Source organism: Podarcis bocagei (assembly GCF_964188305.1).
Source record: "Podarcis bocagei genome assembly, chromosome: 13".
NCBI lineage: Eukaryota > Metazoa > Chordata > Lepidosauria > Squamata > Lacertidae > Podarcis > Podarcis bocagei.
The window spans coordinates 43093810-43112009 of NC_138138.1; the positions used below are offsets into that span (position 1 = coordinate 43093810).

Genomic DNA, 18200 nt, shown 5'->3' on the forward strand with positions numbered 1-18200 from the left:
TTGAAGGAAGCTGGCCATTCTTGTTGGGTATCAACAATGCAAAGTCTGTGCCCTTGAGCAAAACGTGCACTCTGTTCCCCTTTCATTTTAAAATCAAACATATTGAAAAAAGTACTCCGCCTAGATATGGACTAAACCCCAGATGGGTATTTTATTTAGGGTATTTGCTTCCCAACCCATTACCAGAAACCTAACTGTATAGCGAATTGATTAATTGTGGTAATTTCAGGAAACTGAAACATATTTCTCCTATCGATATCTACTCAACATATGGCAAGTGACTGAACTTTCATCCTTCCCCCTTCCCTGCCCCAACCCCCAACTTCACCAAAATCTATATAAGAACTGAGGCAGCAGCTCGCTCCTGCATAACGCGATATCGATCACCTCACAGGACGAAACTTGGGTAAGTTGGAGGCAATCACAACCTCACTTCTGATGCTATGGCTACTGATTTATATTTTGTTTTGGGGGGCTCTCGCTAGCATTATACCCTATACCCACATATCTGTCCACATCCTTCTTCCAGCAAAGTCCCATTCAGTTCTCGCAGGTAAGTGAGTATACATATACTATGTGGGTTTGTGGGTTGAGAAGTTGAGGAGAAGAAAGCAAGGGCATGGGTGTAGTAGAAGAAGTAGAACACTCCCCAGTTTAAGTGCCCCACCCTCCATCACCACAGTTACTTATATTCCAGTTGAGCCAAGGAGGGGGAAGTTAAATAGCATGAGGAGGCAAAGAGGGGAGAGGAGTTTAGCTCCCCTCAGTCACTTCCCATGTTCTTCTAAAATCTAGACCTCGCCAAGCCCCAATTTTAAATATTCCTTCCTCCTTTCCCCTGACTATGACCTGACTAAGCTCTATATAAGTATTAAGGCAGCCAACTTGGGAGACAGACTTGCCTGTAGAAAGAGGAATCCATCACCTCAACAGGACTGAACCTGGGTAAGTTGGAATTGAGGTTGGGGATGGAGAGAAATTCAGTTCAGTTTCCATTTAAAGACAAACTTATTGAATTTGCAGTATTTGAAACAATATGAGAGCTGAAACACAGCCACCCTTTGAAATTTGTTCCTCTTTGAACTTTTCAACACAGTTGAATTTCCCATTGAATTTCTCCAGCTGGGTAAGATCGGTAAAGAGGGGGGAGGGAAACACCCTGATAATTCCAGTGATTTTTATTCAGCACATGCAAGGCCACCTCTGTCCTGCCTCTCCCCCTCCATATCTCCTTGTTTGGATGGATAATGCTAGTGGGCTACCCCATACCAGCCAAACAACCATTCCATTTCCAACCAAAGCCTCCTCTGCCAGAGGAGAGGCACCATCACCAAATAGTGCCTCAACCAATACAGGTGCAGAATTTTCCAATATCCTTTCCATCATATTTAGGAGGCAACCAATCACAGGTTAAAGCCACAGGAAATAAACACACACGACATCAAACTTTCTCAAACATGATTATTTGCTTTGCTAGATATGCAAAAAAAGATGAGTTGATGGTGTGATTGAGAGCAATACTGTACATTACTATTCTTACAGGATACTCTTACAGAGGAGGTGTGCTCTTCTCTCTCATAACTTATGGCTGCACTAAGGGATGAAGTATTAATGGGGTTTCCTATTTTGTTCGCACTATATAAAATCTTAATTTACACAGTTACTACAGTTAAGGAAGGAATGGGACTAAAGCCGCCTGCATTTTACGTTAAACTAGACACTGTTTCTGAGGCTGGTTTGGAAAGGGAGCAAGAGGATAGATGCTCAGAAGATAAGAATGACTGGGAGACTTTGAGAGGGAGAAGCATTTTTTAAAAAAAGAAAGAGACCAATGCCCTCAAATCCAGGAGAGATCCCCACTACATCCAGATTGCTTAGATTACTGCCAATTAGATGGAGATTGTTTGAGAAAGAGAGGTGTGTGTGTTCAAATTACAACTCTTGCTGACATCCTGGAGTTTGCATTAGGAGGGGATGGGAAATCCAGAGACCTCAAAATATTGCTGGACTCCAACTCCCATCAGCCCCAGAAAGTATGTCTAACGGTTGAGAATGATGATAGTTCCAGTCCAACACCCTCTGAAAGGGCCACATGACATACCTCTAACATAAGGAATATGCAAAACCGTTTGTTTACGTGTAGCTGCCTGGACAATGCAGAAAGTAGATTGAAATCTAGGTTAAGATCATTGGAGGGGGAGAACAACCCTGATATTGAATCATCACATTTGCTTGGGAGTAAATCGTTTTCCATATAGCAGGCACGTCCAACAGGTAGATTGTGATCTACTGGTAGGTCACTGGATGTCTGTGGTAGATGACTGGTAGATCACTGGCTCCTTCCAAAGAAGCTCAACAACTTTGATCTAAACCCCCCAAAGGGGGGTAGATCACGGCCAGTTTTTAACTCTGTGAGTAGATTGCAGTCTCTTGGGAGTTGGCCACCCCTGCCATACAGAAAACAGATACCAGAAAGCAAGTGCTGTTGTTTTTCATCAATACTTAAGGTGCTTCCAACTGGAGGGTTTTACAGTCACCTGCTCAATGGTCTCCAACCTTTCTCTATAAAGCTTTCTACATTTCAACAGCTCCACTTTTACAGTTGACTCCACTTTTACCAGGCAAAGAATGGCAATTCCACATTTAAATTCCTAGTGTGGAAGTCCCATTAGTGTGTATGATTCATCAACCCTGACAATTTGAAACTTTAAATTCTTTCTTCTTCCTCTAATCTTCAAATAAAAGTTCAAATAAAAGATAATTGTTATTTTAAATACAGAAAAATACTTTCCCCTCCCTTTAATCAATGACATTCAATGAATGCACCTCTTGAATTCATGGTACATTACTCTTTTCCAAAGGTAAACAAGGGAAGATGGGATTTGTCACCAAGTTCAGCCTTTATCTTCTTGGAATTCTGGTCTCCAGTTCTATCCCAGGAGGTGAGCATTATACCAAATCATCCAGAAGTCTTACATAGGACTAAGCAGTCACTAAAAGGTACTCCTTAGATTTTGAATGGACAGCAGCCCAGCTAATCCTATTGGGACAAAAGGGCAGGGTTTTAAAATATTCTGTGTTTTCCTCATGGAATCACCAATGATATAGCTAAAGAGCAAACCTCTTAGTTCTTTTTGTATTCTTTCTTTTCTTCCTTCTTTCTCCATACAGCAAAGACCAGCTCATGTCCCCGGGACTGGATGCAAAACCAGGGCAACTGCTATGCTTATTTTGATTTTAAGATGTCATGGGAAGATGCTGAGGTAAGGCACATCGCTCTCCTACGAAATGTTATGTGAAAGTACATGAGAAGCATCTTAGACTCAACAAAAGAGATTTGATTTGTTATGATAAGGTGAAGTAGTTTACCAACCCAGGAGAAGAAGCAAGTCATCTGTGCATGAAAAGAACAATAGTGTGCAGTTTTAGGAAAAGGCATGTGGGCTAAAAAGGGGGGGGGGGGTCAGACATTGTTTGCCTCTGTAGAGATCATTTGGAATATGCAAACTTGGGCTTATTGAAGTGTTTGTTTTGACCCTCCACCTCTGCTCAACATGCATATTTGTGAATGGACTCAGATATTACAATATGCCAGTTAGCTTCCTGTGACTGCCAAAGAGATTTACCAACCCAAGGTAAATGCTACACTCCTGCAAATCTTCATAGCTTTAGAGAAGGGGTTGGTTTCAGCGGTTCTCAACCTGTGGGTCCCCAGAAGTAGCTATTAGAATGTAGAGAGATTATACAACAATGAACATTCATCTTAATTTGCATGAGTGTTTATATAACTTCCTATTAATCGTCCATCCATCCCACACTTTTCTAAGCATTTCTCCATCACTTTCCTAACCTCAAAAATTATTGTTTCTGTAGTAGATTTATTGCCCTAGAATCGCAGATCACTTTTATTCCCTCTAATTGTACGTTGGTATGTCCTTCATTCCTCATGCAAAATACTCAGTCTGGAGGTGCTGTCAGACTAGTAACATTGCATCTGACCTCACATTTTGAGAATTGGGAGGTACGAATACGTGGTGTGTGTTTTTCTTGCAATATGTCATTCAGTTCCTCACATTTCTGCAGCAATCTGTCATTTGTTTGTTTGTTTGTTTGTTTGTTTGTTTGTTTCTCATGAAAATTCTTCAGCATTTTAGTTCAAATCTATCCTAGCAAACACAGTTTTCTATGCAGTTTTGTACCTTTCCCTCATATGATTCATTGTACATGTTGTCTTCACCCATGGATTCCTTTTAATGCATACTTTCCCCTAATGCATGCTCTTTAAGTGTGAATTTCAATATATGCTTGTGTTTCAGTCTCCTTCCTTCCTTATCTTTTTTTTTCTTCTTGTTGGACAGTTTGAACGTGAGGGATTGGCTTTTAAATGGGAACTGAATTGAATTCATCCCCCGCCCATGCTAGTGGGGCATTAAATTGTGACAAAGCAACCTTCATTTCTTCCATTTTTAGATTGAGTGCCAGAGCTATGGCCGTGGGACCCACCTTGCCTCTATCCTCACTGAGAAAGAGGCAGCCTTGGTAGCCAAGCACATTGCCACATACCAGAAAAATCCAAGTAATGTTTGGATTGGGCTCCAAGATCCCCGTCAGGTGAGTTGTCTTCTCTTATTCTATTTCAGGCCATTGTCAGTGATGTAGGAGCCAACTCCTAGGGGCTGAGGTCCCTCCCCCCTAAAATATTTGAGGGGGTCAGCCCCTTCCCCCCATTATTGGGCACTGTCATTCAAATGTGTGATAGATTATAGGGGCCTTGCCTTACCTGCTCCCTTCCCAATATTTTATTCATTGAATAAATCATTGAATAGTGGCTTCTTAATACCACCATTCTGTCCTTATCTCAATAATCTCCCAGGATTAATCCAATATGCAACCATTATGTTTATGGGGGTCCTCTACTATCTCCATCCTAAATGCCAATCGCTTCGCTCTGACCAATGCTCCACATAACAACCCAATAACAAACTTAGTTGGTTATTGCTACTGGATGCTACTGGAAGGAATTTCTTTATTTTGTTTCAATGCTCCACGTGATCTTTTAATGGAGCTCCTCATTTCAAATGACTGCATGATCTCTTCCATATCATTCCTGCAGAATGGGCGATGGAGGTGGGCTGACGAATCAACCTTCAATTACCGAAGCTGGAAAACAGGGGAACCAAACAACTCGGGTGGCGTGGAGTATTGTGTGGAGTTGCTGCACGCCTTTGGTAAGGAAAACATTTCCATGGTTGAGAAAAAGACATTTGCAACATGGATTTTACATTGCCATCTGCTTCTCCATCCATTGCCAATATTTCTCCAGATTGTATCTAACAAAGTTGTACTTAGTCATCACTACCTAGGTAAAGGTAAAGGGACCCCTGACCATTAGGTCCAGTCATGGCCGACTCTGGGGTTGCGGCGCTCATCTCGCTTTATTGGCCAAGGGAGCCAGCGTACAGCTTCCGGGTCATGTGGCCAGCATGACTAAGCGGCTTCTGGCGAATCAGAGCAGCACACGGAAACGCCGTTTACCTTCCCGCCGGAGCGGTACCTATTTATCCACTTGCACTTTGATGTGCTTTCGAACCACTAGGTTGGCAGGAGCAGGGACCGAGCAACGGGAGCTCACCCCATTGCGGGGATTCGAACCACCGACCTTCTGATCAGCAAGTCCTAGGCTCTGTGATTTAACCCACAGAGCCACCCATGTCCCTCTTATCACTACCTACAATCATCACTCATACCTCATCACTTCCTACAATCCATTAAATTTAAAGAGTTTACTCTGAGGATGAGCTGGTTGGATACAACACTCAGCCATGTGCTTATCTGTACCAAGGTTCACAAATTAATTACTCTGTACACCAAATCAGCAGGGGTCCATTTGTTGACCAATCTGCATAGGTTGGTTGCATGTAATTATCTTCATTTATATACTTTATCCAGAAAACAGTGGTTGCCAAACTGATGTATGAGTCTATTATCTCAAATTTCAGATTTACGGAAGTGGAATGATAAAAGCTGTGATCAAATGAATACCTTCATTTGCAAGCAAGAGCTGTAAAGCAGTCCTACAGTTCCCAACAGTGCCAGCTGGGAGCTTTGACTGAAGTCAGATGCCTCTGGTATCATTTTCTCCTCCGATATCCCTCAAAGAGAAAGACCAGCTGTCTCCAATGACTCTAAAATAAACATTCATGTCTATAGCGTTGTCTTCTTCAGTCTCCATCTTTGACATTTTCTTGTGGCTTCAGCTCTGTGTAATCCTAATAAATTCTCTCATAGGCATATACGTCCTAGTGCACTGCTATCCTCCTCCATCCAGCCGTACTTACAACTCCACTTCCAGTATTGCAAATCTCAACACGATGGGGGTGGGTGAGTTGCACTCCTTTCATGGAAGTCCCAGGGAAGCAGGAACATTGTACCTAAGGAGCATCATCCCTGCACTGCTGCTTATATCATGCAAGGCATCGAGCAAGACATCAACATCAGTGCAGTTTTTTCAAGATTCAGTCCACCACTCTGATTCAAAAAGACATCCAATTGCGTGGTGACCCGACCCCCCCCCAGATGGAATAAATAAAGACACAGGACACCAGAATTTAGGTTAATGGGCGAAAAATGGCCACAACTTTATTGATTACAGGTAAGAGCGGTATTGGCTTTAGGCATTGGCCCTATCAAACTAACTAGTATAAAACCGGGAAGGGTTAAGCGCCAACAGGGGGAGCCCCCGAGATGCACATCCCTAGGTGCTCCCCGAGGGGTTACCGCTCGGGAGCACGCTTTAGGCCCTAGCCTCCATAGGTTTCGGATGAGGCGACGCCCCCCAGAGTCCTTTAACGAACTACCCTTCAACATTTGGGAGAGGTGATGGCGTTCCTCCCCCCAACTCATTTGCATAATAATACCCCTGCCAATTCCTAACCGCCACATGAGCCAGGCTCACCGCCAATACCCTCAGACCTGTAACCAATCCCTGATTCCCTGGAAAATGTCAGCAAGCCAAATATTGTTACCAGCATCGGAGAGATGCACGCCATCCCTGCGGTAGAGGGCCTCCTTGCTAAACTGGATGCCTGGGTGCTCAATGACCTGGCCACCCATCGCAGCCACTCTACATGCCACCGAGCGCTCAAGGATCCTCCTGGCTCTATTCACAGCCACAGGATTTTTGGAATCCCTACACACGCGCCTCTCAAGCAAAGATGACCAGATAATTGTTAGATTTGGATAGGAGGCCCGCAACTCCCCCAGGTCATTGAAAATATGCCACATTAAGTCCACCCCCTTTCTGTAAGCTAGGTCGTTCTTGCCCAGTTGGATGACCACCACCTCCAGTGGGCCTTCAGAAGCAATTCTTTTTGTAACTGCTGGGAAGAATTCCTCCCAACGCATTCCCCGACGCGTGATCCAGGAAACTTCAACATTGTTTGGGAGCTGCAGATCGTCGCACCAGCCCACACACAATCTTGCCAGGTGGACAATGCTGTGGCCGATGATCCACAGACGCACCGCCCCAACACCTGAAAATAAAAGAGCAAGAGAGCCGGGTCAGGGGGGCTGATGGGGAAAGGAACGTTACCATGGTTTCCGGATGTATCCCTTGTAAGCGTTCGACTCCCACCGTCCCATATCCATTATCCTCTCCGCCAGTAAACCCATGTGCACGGCGTTGGTCGCAGCCCCGATGCGGAAAGAATGTGCGGCGTACTCCTCAGATGGGAGCCCAATGGCAGCGATTGCCTTGCGCATGACCCTCGTGAACTGGTGCTTTGACAGGCGAGAACCATCTGCGTGTATGAAGAAAGGGCCACTGGCTTTTGGTCTTCAGCACAAGAACTTTCTTGTGTCCTTTACTGGGCAAGGGCCAGCCTTCTGAGTAGCCTGCAGGCGGATTATGGCCCCTCTACCAAGCTGATCGGTCTTTCAGCTGTGAATTTTCAGGATTACCTCTGAGCTTGACAAGGTCACGTCCTCTAACAGGAGCCCCCTGTTATTTCTATCCGGTTGGTCCTCACAGACCACCTCGCCTATGCGCAAGGCGCCAAAGAAGGTGAATGAAAAAGCTGGGGGAAATAGCCTGGCCTCATACCTAGACCAGCAGATGACCCTGAGCTTCTTACGTATTTGCATGAGTATGTCATAAGTTATGGGTCTTCTGCTATCGGGGCTAGGAGGTTGTGACCTACGCCAGCCTTCCAAAAGCTTCCGCACCACAAAGTGTGCGCAGGGGTCGACTGAGAACAGAGCTTTGCAGAAGAACGATATTGCTGCGGAATGAATATTGAGTGTTTTGGGAGCCCGCCCTAAGTCGCGGAGGTGCACTAGATATTCTAAAACCTCCGACTTAGCCGGGGGCCTGCCCGGCTTAAATAGCCCTTTTTTCCGACGGAATGATGTGAAATCTGACCACGCCTTATTATAGGATCTTAGGGTTGAGGGAGCAACTGCTGACAATACTCCCTTTATTACTTCTCATTCCCAATACTCCAGAGGTGCTCCGGAAACAGCTGAGGCAGCTGCTGTGCATCCGGCGCCAATGAGCGAAAGCGATCCATCTGGAAACGAGACAGAGCATCCGCAATGTTGTTATCAATACCCGGTACAAATTTGGCAAATTTAGCCAAAGGCAGGAAAGGACAAAATTCCGTAAAAGCGACGCTACTCTAGGCGAACAGGAAGATTGTTTATTTAAAACAGACACCACTGCTTGGCTGTCCGCCCAAAAGCAGACCCTGTGGTCTCTAAATTGCTCGGCCCATAGATGAATTGCGAAAGAAAGGGGTGAGCACGGGCTGCCCTGACCTTAAATGCCCCCTACTAAGCCCGCCCCCACCGTCAGCCGATCTCTTTTTGACCACCACCCCCAACATGCCAAATTTTCTGCATTTTGATTTGTCCTTTTCTCTCACAGCTTGCCATTTCCCCCTCACTCAGAATTCAGTTCCGTACTGGTAAAATGAAACAGGACACACCCTTTCAGAAACAATTCTCCATTGTTTTCAGGGTTGATGTGACCCCAAGCCTCATGCAGGTAGAGGGAGATCTCAAAAGGTTCTAGCACTACTTCCTTTACCAGTCAGGCTTTTAGCCTGCCAAAAGGTCTTAACCTTTAGACTCTGACTATTTCAACAAGGAAGCATTATAGGTGCTCTGACGGCATAGCCTCCATGTGTGCCTCAGTATTCATAAGTCTAGCCCATATTTGATGAACGCCCTAAGCCATAAACAGCAGTTAAAACATTAACTATCTACATCTGCCAAGATGGTATAAAGTCCATAAAAGTGGTAAGTAACTCATGAAAGTGGTGCCAAGTCCTTTAAACAAAGAGGAGGAAAGAACACACTGTGATCAAATGCACCGGTTTCAATCCTTCTTAAATGTATTAGTCCAGCCTATTTGCTTTCTTCCCAGCATGCTTCCTTGAAACCATCAAAATATATTAGCTCTATAAATACTCTCCTTCCCCCTACCTCCCACCCAGGGAGACCATGTAAAACCAAACTTCCTTCACCCAGGTGCACCTTGAATCAGACCTGTTTTTCTCCCATGACCTGAATAACAATTCCATTTCTAACTGACGGTGAGTGACACAGTATTGCCCCTGCAACTCCCCCAAGCGATGACCCAAAGGGTAAACTCTATTTGGGGAATGTACCCTACTGCAGGACCTCTGGTACTGCCTAAATATGGAATCCATTAAAAAATACTGCTTTTGGGACAATTTGAAACATCGGCTATATTCTTTCTATCCTTGATGGGTCATTAAGACATGCAAGACATCAAACAGTGTTTAAGTCATCTGTGGAGTGTGCATTGTTGTGTAAACCCAGATTTTAGAATACAGTTGACATCTCAGTAAAACAGATTGTCAACCCTGTACCCACATTTAATATCCTTAAGGATACCCAATTTTAAAAAGTCTTTTGGCCCCAGTGGCCACCAGCCTTCTTCTTTTTTCTACAATGCCCCAGAGGATAAAGGACATTTGGGGTGGGGGTAGGGATTACTACTCCCCCCCAAAATAATATATATATCATGGAAACGTCAATGTTTTTGTGGTGTTCTACAGAAGACCATGTCTGTTCATGAAACTTCTAGTGCAGCAATGTCCAATCAGATGACCATGATCAACAGGTAGATTGTCGGTGTGCTCCAGGTCAATCGTGGGAGTAAAAGAAGTGATCACCCGTTTGTTCCTGAGAGATCATAACGCGCCCCGCCCCCAGCACTGTGTCCCATTTTTGCTGCCAGTACAGCTTTGAAAGGTTGTATTTCCAGCATTGGCATCAGAGTGGGGAAAGGAGGAAGGTCAGCGGACTGTTGTGCAATCAATGTTATGCAATCCGTCTCCATAAAAGCTGAACAACTGTTACCCCCCTAAAAAGAAAGCTGAACAACTGTGGTGCCCCCCTCCAAAAAAGCTCAGGAACTCTGCTAACTCCCCCCTAAAAAAAAGCTCAACAACAATCGGTAGATCACTGCCAGTTTTCTTTATATACTGGGAGTAGATCACAGTCTGTAGAGAGTTGGACATGCCTGTCCTAGTGTATTATGGAGACAACATGGCTGTCACTGAGAGCTACCAGGTGCACAACCAAAGAAAGCATTCCAGAAACCCAGTTTGTGTCTCCAGCTTCCATTTGGATGGAACCTTGCCTTCCACTCTGCTGGAGCTGCCCTCAAATAAGCCAGGTAGGAAAAATAGCATCTAAAGAAGAAGAAAACAAGGGTGTGTGTGTAGAAGAAGAAAAAGAACAGTCCCCAGTCTAAGCTCCCCACCCTCCATCACCACAGGTACTTATATCCCAATCTCAGAAATGAGCCAAGGAGGGGGGAGTTAAATAGCATGAGGAAGCAAAGAGGAGGGAGGAGTTTAGCTCCCCTCAGATATTTCCCATTTTCATGTAAAAACTAGACCTCGCCAAGTCCCAATTTTAAACATGAATAACATGAGTGGTTTCCACAGTTTGGGTTTTATGGAATTCTTGCCACGTTGACTCATCTGCTAGGGAACGTCTTGCATGTGGCAGAGGATTCTGGGAAATATTCCAAGGCAGTCTCTCCCTTTATGAAGGATGCGGGCCAGTCTTGTTACAGGTCAACTTTGCACTACCTGAAGTGAGGGTGTGCTTTTTGAGCAGACTCAGCACTCCCCTTCACTGACACCTTTCAGTTTCAAAATAGAAAGTGGTGAAGGAAGTGTCCCTCCCGAATTTGGGTTTATCTCCAGATGGTAGACCTGTTCTTTGATTCTAGTTAAGTCTTTTATTATTGTATTTAGAATATTTACTTTTCCACCACCTTTCACCTAGGGACATTCATGCAACCAATCATGTGTTTTTATGAGTATTTGAAGTACAGCCTTTCCTTCGTCATCTGTACTTTATGTATGTCTAAAAGGTTGAAATTCCTTCCTCCTTTCCCCTGCCTCTGACCTGACAAAGCTTCATATAATAATTAAGGCAGCCAACTTGGGAGTCAGGCTTGCCTGTGGAAAGAGTTATCCATCACCTCAAAAGGACTGAACCTGGGTAAGTTGGAGGTGGGGTTGGGGATGGGGGAGAAATTCAGTTCAGATTCCATTTAAAGACATACTTACTGAATTTGCACTATCTGAAACAATATGAGAGCTGAAACATAGCCACCCTTTGAAATTTGTATCTCTTTGAATTTTTCAACACAGTTGAATTTCTCATGGAATTTCTTCAGCTGTGTAACACATACAAAAATGATGTACTTGGGGAAGGTGTTAATAGAAATACATATTGTTGGAGATTCCTCAAATGAGCATATGATCTCCAAGGTCCCTTCTAATCTCAACATTCTATAGCTCAATGAATCGTCAACACTGATAAACATCAACCTTTTGTTTCTTTCGTCTTTCTCTAATCTTCATAGTTCTTAGAAGTTCAAATAAAGTAGAATTGTGATTTTAAGAGTAGACAATGTTTAAGTCCTCCTTCCTCCCATCGCCACTTGGGATGAATGGCAATCAGTGGAGGTATTTGTTGAATTCACTGTACATTCCTCTTCCACAAAAGGTTTACCACAAGATGGGATTTGTCACCTCCTTTGCCTGTTGTCTTCTTGGAGTCCTGGTCTCCAGTTCTTTTCCAGGAGGTGAGCATTTTAACCAATTTTTGAGAATTACCCAATGCAAACTATTTACCCCTAGTCCTTCAGGTGTCCATATAAATATAATTAATTCATTTATTCCCCCTTTTTAAGTCTAAGTCATAATATTAAGGCAGGCAATCAAGAATGCAGACACAAGAGAATTATGATTAATATTCCCTTACTATCTTAGTCTTTATATCAACCCTTCTTGGGCTTGTAATCCTAGTTACTATCACAATTCAGGAATTCAAGCTTGCTTAGCAATGTCAAGTTTGAGATAATGTTACTCTGAGAAAGCTTCCAAGATAATATTGTCTTTCAAACATATCCTCAAGGAAAGAGCACTGTTCACCAAATGACAATCCTATTGCACTCTTTGAATATTTTGGTTCTCCATTCAGTGACTGAAGAGCCATCTTGGCCATTCATCACATCTGGGCTCTCCTGGAATAAGAATCCTCCTTTGCTACTGCTTATTCTTGCCCTTACCATCTTTCTGCTTCTCTTGTTTTCTCTTTTAAAATAATAATAATAATAATAATAATAATAATAATAATAATAATAATAATAATAATTCAGTTTTAAATTTAACATTTTCACTCAAATATAAATCAAAATCATAAAAATATAGGATTCCCTGAATCCTTAGACTTCCCTCTACTCCTCCATGGCTTCCATTGTTAATCTTTACCCACCTGCATCATATAATGTTCTCCATTTATTCTTAAAATTCAATTCATACCATAGCACTTGTTACGTTACAAGTGTTGTTATAATTCTGCCAATGTTTTTAACTGTTTGCAGTATTCTTCAAGGCAACTTATAAATCCCCCCCATTCTTTATTAAATGTATTATCTTCTTGATTCCTGATCTTCCCAGTCATTTTCGCCATTTCAGCGTAGTCCATCATCTTTATCAACCATTCTTCTCTGGTCAGAACTTTATCTTCCTTCCATCTCTAGGGCAATAGTATTTGTGCAGCTGTCGTCACATACATGAATAGTCTTTTCTGCTCCTTTGGTATTTCTGCACCTAGAATTCCTAGTAAAAAAGTTTCTCTTATTTTCTCAATCTATTTCTCTCCTTTCTTCACTTTCCCCCTTACCTCTGCATATAACCTCCCTCGCATATAACCTCCTCCACCTCCTTATCTTTCTGTTTCACGCTTTTAACCTGTGCTGCTCTTCTTATCCTCAGCTGTTGTTTCTCCTTGGTGTCTCCAGCCAGTTCTCTATTCCCTCCTTGGGGACATTCCTTCTTTCACACTCTGCCAGACACACTTTTATCCTCTGCCTGCATGTCTCTCTTTCTGCAGTTTTACATTGCCTTGCCCCTTTCAGTCTACATAGCTCATATTTGAGGCAGGCCATGAGACCAAAAAAGCATGAGAGGAGCTGTAGAAATCTTTATCTGGGTTAAGTGGCATTATATCAATAGTGCTTGTTATATTTTCAAGCGATGGTTACCCAGCTAAGGCTATTAGAGCAATGGTTTAGGTTAGGCCTATATCCATTGGTTTCAAAATTATCTGTGATTGCTCAAAGCAGTCACCCCTTTTAGCAGTGTAGCTAAAATAAGATTTCACATAAAGAACAACCATCTTATTACTTTGTTCCTTTCTCCTCATAGCCAAGGCCCTGTCCTGTCCTGATGGCTGGCTGCAAAACCAGGGCAATTGCTATGGATATTTTGATACCAAGTTGTCATGGAGAGATGCTGAGGTAAGAAATATTTCTCCTCAAGCAAAATGTAATAGAATCATGGAATCATAGAATTGGAAGGTATTTCAAGGGTCATTTAGTCCAAACCCTTGCAATGTAGAAATCTCAACTAAAGCATCTGTGGCATTTGCCTCCTAGGTGGGTCATAAGGAAAGGGTTAAATGAGTGTGATGTGATTGGCCAGAGAGAATGCAAGGGGAGGAGTAAAAGTTAGAGTCGGAGGTGTGTGAAAGTTAATTGAGAGTTGAGTGTTGGGAGTTGGAGAAGTAAGAGGGAGGAATAGCCTATGGGTTGGTCAAGTTGTGTGGTGAGAGAGTGAGAGGAATTGTTAGGCGGAGTCAGATAGATAATTGGAATAATCAGTTTGAAGTTGTTATTTGTTCATGCTTATACAAATAAACTTGATTATTTGTTAATGTTAACAACTGTCTGGACTCCGTGTGTCCCCGAAGAGAAACAGGGTGGTGGCAGCGAAGAGGCAATCTCAGTGGTGGCACAGGGTCAATAGACCATCAAACGTTCGGGGACCCTGTGTGATCGCCACAGCATCCATGACAGATGGCCATCCTACCTTCGCTTAAAAACCTCCAAGGAAAGAGAGGCCACAGCTTTCCACTGTCAAACAGATCTTGCTGACAGAAAGTTCTCCCTAATGTTTATAATTTACATCTTTTGGGCTCCTATCAGATTTCTGTGAGTAGGGCTATCCTTGCCCAGGAACAATACTTGTCCAGCATCTCAGACTTGACAAAAGAGAGTTGGTCACTTTATGTTCCAGTGAAGCGTCTCCGTGGGAGCTGAGAATGTGACAGTTATGCCAAATCCTCCCCTCCCACCAGGAGAAGAGGGAAGTAATCTTTGTGTGGAAAAGTAGAATAGACTGCAGTTCTGAAACAGATCTGAGTCTGGGTTCGCAAAACATTTCATGGCTCTGCCTGTCTCCCTAGAGAACTCATCTATGAACTGTAGATATTGGCAGTTTATGGGAGTGTTTGATCCTCTGCCTATGCTCAGCCTATATATTTGCAGAATAGTATTTTTACAATGTCAAAAAGCACCCAGTGACCTAATTCCAAAGGGAATTTACCAAACATTACGTATGTACTGCACCCCTGGAACTTTTCAGTGCAAGGGTGACATAAGAGTGTATGCTGTGTGGTCTGCAGTGTTGTGAAAGGAATGCAGCAGGTTGGATGCAGTGCTGATCATTTGGGTTCCAGAACTCAAGTTAAAATAAATTAGGCATTGCAAGCAAATCTCCCAAGTTCAAATTTCCTTGCCTCTATTTAAATGTAATCTTTTGCAGCTTTTTCAACATTCCACATAAAAATGCTTCCACCTAAAATTTCTACATAAAAAAAAAATGGGTTTGTTGGAAGACCGGCTTAGGGTTTCTCCAGATGACCTTTTAACTGACCACTCATCCTGCATTCATCCTAGATGAGGGGGCAAGAACATGCTCCTACATTTGTTCATTTATTTATTTATTTAAGTGGATTAATTGTGCAAGCCTACACTTCCTGTTATGTGCTTGAATTCCTCATGTGAAATGCTGTCGATCTGGAGGTGCCATTAGTGCACAAAAGTTTAAGCCCAGCAACATGGTATGTGACACTAATTTCTTACAGTCTACCAGTAAGACTTGCCTCTTGAAAGTCAAATTTCAGAGAAATAAATAAAAATGTTGATATTCCACAAACTCTGCATCATTCCTTTTAGTGAGATATGGTTTTTGAACTGTTGTTATCTGATGTGTTGTGAGACACTTTGGGAATGACTTTTTGTAAAAGTGGTATATAAAGAAACATGTTCCGATGGCGGTTGTGACAAAACGTCTTTCATTCTTTCTCCATTCTTAGACTGCATGCCATAGCTATGGCCATAGGGCCCACCTTGCCTCTATCCTTAATGCGGATGAGACAGCCCTGATTGCCAAGCACATCTCCACGTCCCAGCAAGAACAAAGCAACGTATGGATTGGGCTTCATTACGTGAGTTGCCTTCACTTGCTCTATTCCAAGTCATAGAGTAGTGGCTTCTTAGCATCACCACTCCTTCCGTATATCCAAGAATGAACCCCACATGCTACATCAATATTATTTTCAATGCAGATCCTCCTCTGACTCATTCATAGCTGGCACTACCTTCCCACTGACCAACATATCCAGATAATATTGACACCAGGCTCCTCATTTCCTTACTTACATGATCTATAATGTCTTAATCTTGCAGAATGGGGGTTGGAGGTGGCCTGATGGATCAGTCTACAAGTTCGACGAAGGTTACAAATCCTGGTACCCAACCACACCAGACGACTGGGCCCCTTATGAGCATTGTGTGGAGCTCCTATATTTTCCAGGTAAGGAAACCATTTGCAAGGTCTGACAAAATAACAATTAGATGTTGAGTTCCACATTGCCACACACTTCTCCATCAATGTCCTACTTCTCTCAGGATTGTGTCATACTCAAAATAGTTCCATCAAAATCAACAGACCCAGGTTAGTATTTTATGAAAGTCCATTGATTTTAAGGAGTATACTCTGAGTATGAGTTAGTTGGATACAACTGTTGGTCAGGTATTTGTTTCTTTACAGCAAAGATAATTACTCCGTAGAGTGGAACAGCAGTGACTTATGTGTTCAGCATTTAGGGTCACTTCCAGCATACCACAATGTAGAAGGGCTCAGTTACAGCCTATCTGCATAGTAAATTGTACGTGACAACTGCCCTGGGATATTTGGGTGAAGGGTGGTATGCAATTTGTAGCAACCACCACCACCACCACCATCACATTCATGTTGTATTCTGAAAGCTGGTTGCCAGGCTAAAGTCTGAGTTGTGTATTCTCCTCACCATAGGGAAAGTGTTGACTAAGGGATGTAGAAAATCTAAGATCAGAAAGCAAACTTAATCTGGACTATTTATTCTTCATGTGCCTCCTAACTTCTGGACCTAATTCTGTCATTTGTTCTCTTTTAAAGAAACCGTTTACAGTTTTGTGAAATGGAATGATAGAAACTGCAACCAACTCAACAGCTACATCTGCAAGAAAAAACTCTAAGCCAGCAACTGTCATTCCCAACAGTGTCTTCTGTGATTGATGGACAGCTCTCTGGAATCATTACCTCCTCTCCAATCCCTCAGTGATCAACTCTCATCCATTATTTCCAAGATAGGTTTCAATACAATGTAATCCTAATAATCTCTTATGCATATATTTCTTGTCATGATTCTGTCCTTCTCATCCCATCAGTCCTTACAGCACCAATTCTCAGAGCACAAATCTCATGATGAGGAGGCACTCCTTGCATGAGAGTCCCAGGAACAAGGGGGTGCTGTGTCTAACTCTCACTGTGTCTAGCACTGCTGTTCACAACACACAAGGCACTCAAATCCAGACGTCACCACAAATTTCATCCCCAAAACAAACACCTTTCCTTAGAGCTGCTCAGCGCAGTTGATATGAAATCCAGAATTTTAGAAGCCACAAAATGAGGACAGGGAAAGAAGAAGAGTTTGGATTTGATATCCCACTTTATCAGTACCCTAAGGAGTCTCAAAGCGGCTAACATTCTCCTTTCCCTTCCTCCCCCACAACAAACACTCTGTGAGGTGAGTGGGGCTGAGAGACTTCAGAGAAGTGTGACTGGCCCAAGGTCACCCAGCAGCTGCATGTGGAGGAGCGGGGACGCGAACCCAGTTCACCAGATTACGAGACTAGCACTCCTAACCACTACAACACAGGGAAATTGCAAGGGAATCCCATTTAACCTGACCAGCACCATGTTCTGGAATGCTACACTAAATTTTAAACCAGATTCCTGCCCCAGGAAAATGCTGCCTAGAGCTTCTAGTTAAGAAAAAGCTGTTCAATATTCTCAGGCACACAATCCCCGCCCCACCCCAAAGTCAGTGTTTCCAACCAAAATGGTCAAAGGCCTGGAAACGATGCCTTATGAGGAACGGCTAAGGGAGCTGGGCATGTTTAGCCTGGAGAAGAGGAGGTTAAGGGGTGATATGATAGCCATGTTCAAATATATAAAAGGATGTCACATAGAGGAGGGAGAAAGGTTGTTTTCTGCTGCTCCAGAGAAGCGGACACGGAGCAATGGATCCAAACTACAAGAAAGAAGATTCCACCTAAACATTAGGAAGAACTTCCTGACAGTAAATGGCCCTTGTGGTCTCTTCCAACTCTATGATTCTATGATTCTATGAAATGAGGAACTGACAATGAGTATTTGCTAACATACAAATGCAAATTCAAGGATCAGAAGCATTAAGCAATATCAAAAGATGGCAATTCAACAATAGCAAGTTACCCAATCCTTTCACAGACTTGTTTT

The 18200-nt window shown here is 43.1% G+C and overlaps 3 protein-coding genes across 3 annotated transcripts in view; all 3 read left to right on the forward strand.

Moving 5' to 3' along the window:
* The window catches only part of LOC308570901 (C-type lectin BpLec-like), a 107939-nt gene that overhangs the window by 36597 nt on the left and 53142 nt on the right, over positions 1-18200 (forward strand). The gene's annotated exons all lie outside the window — the stretch shown is intronic.
* On the forward strand, positions 318-6207 carry LOC308571608 (C-type lectin-like). Its single transcript, XM_081167247.1, has 6 exons — positions 318-406; positions 2862-2942; positions 3172-3263; positions 4471-4611; positions 5114-5228; positions 6000-6207. Exons 2-6 carry the CDS (start codon positions 2876-2878, stop codon positions 6065-6067), a joined length of 483 nt encoding a protein of 160 aa, XP_081023373.1. The 5' UTR covers positions 318-406; positions 2862-2875; the 3' UTR covers positions 6068-6207.
* Positions 11167-17079, forward strand: LOC308572771 (struthiocalcin-1-like). The gene is made up of 6 exons (XM_081169151.1): positions 11167-11544; positions 12055-12133; positions 13761-13852; positions 15712-15843; positions 16085-16211; positions 16836-17079. Exons 2-6 carry the CDS (start codon positions 12067-12069, stop codon positions 16913-16915), a joined length of 498 nt encoding a protein of 165 aa, XP_081025277.1. The 5' UTR covers positions 11167-11544; positions 12055-12066; the 3' UTR covers positions 16916-17079.

Bases quoted from the DNA above. Each gene is read 5' to 3' on its own strand.
- LOC308571608 (XM_081167247.1), top strand. From the start codon at position 2,876: ATGGGATTTGTCACCAAGTTCAGCCTTTATCTTCTTGGAATTCTGGTC. The intron at 3,264-4,470 runs GTAAGGCACATC...TTCCATTTTTAG, and splicing joins TGTCATGGGAAGATGCTGAG to ATTGAGTGCCAGAGCTATGG. The intron at 4,612-5,113 runs GTGAGTTGTCTT...TCATTCCTGCAG, and splicing joins GGCTCCAAGATCCCCGTCAG to AATGGGCGATGGAGGTGGGC.
- LOC308572771 (XM_081169151.1), top strand. From the start codon at position 12,067: ATGGGATTTGTCACCTCCTTTGCCTGTTGTCTTCTTGGAGTCCTGGTC. The intron at 13,853-15,711 runs GTAAGAAATATT...CTCCATTCTTAG, and splicing joins TGTCATGGAGAGATGCTGAG to ACTGCATGCCATAGCTATGG. The intron at 16,212-16,835 runs GTAAGGAAACCA...TCTCTTTTAAAG, and splicing joins GGAGCTCCTATATTTTCCAG to AAACCGTTTACAGTTTTGTG.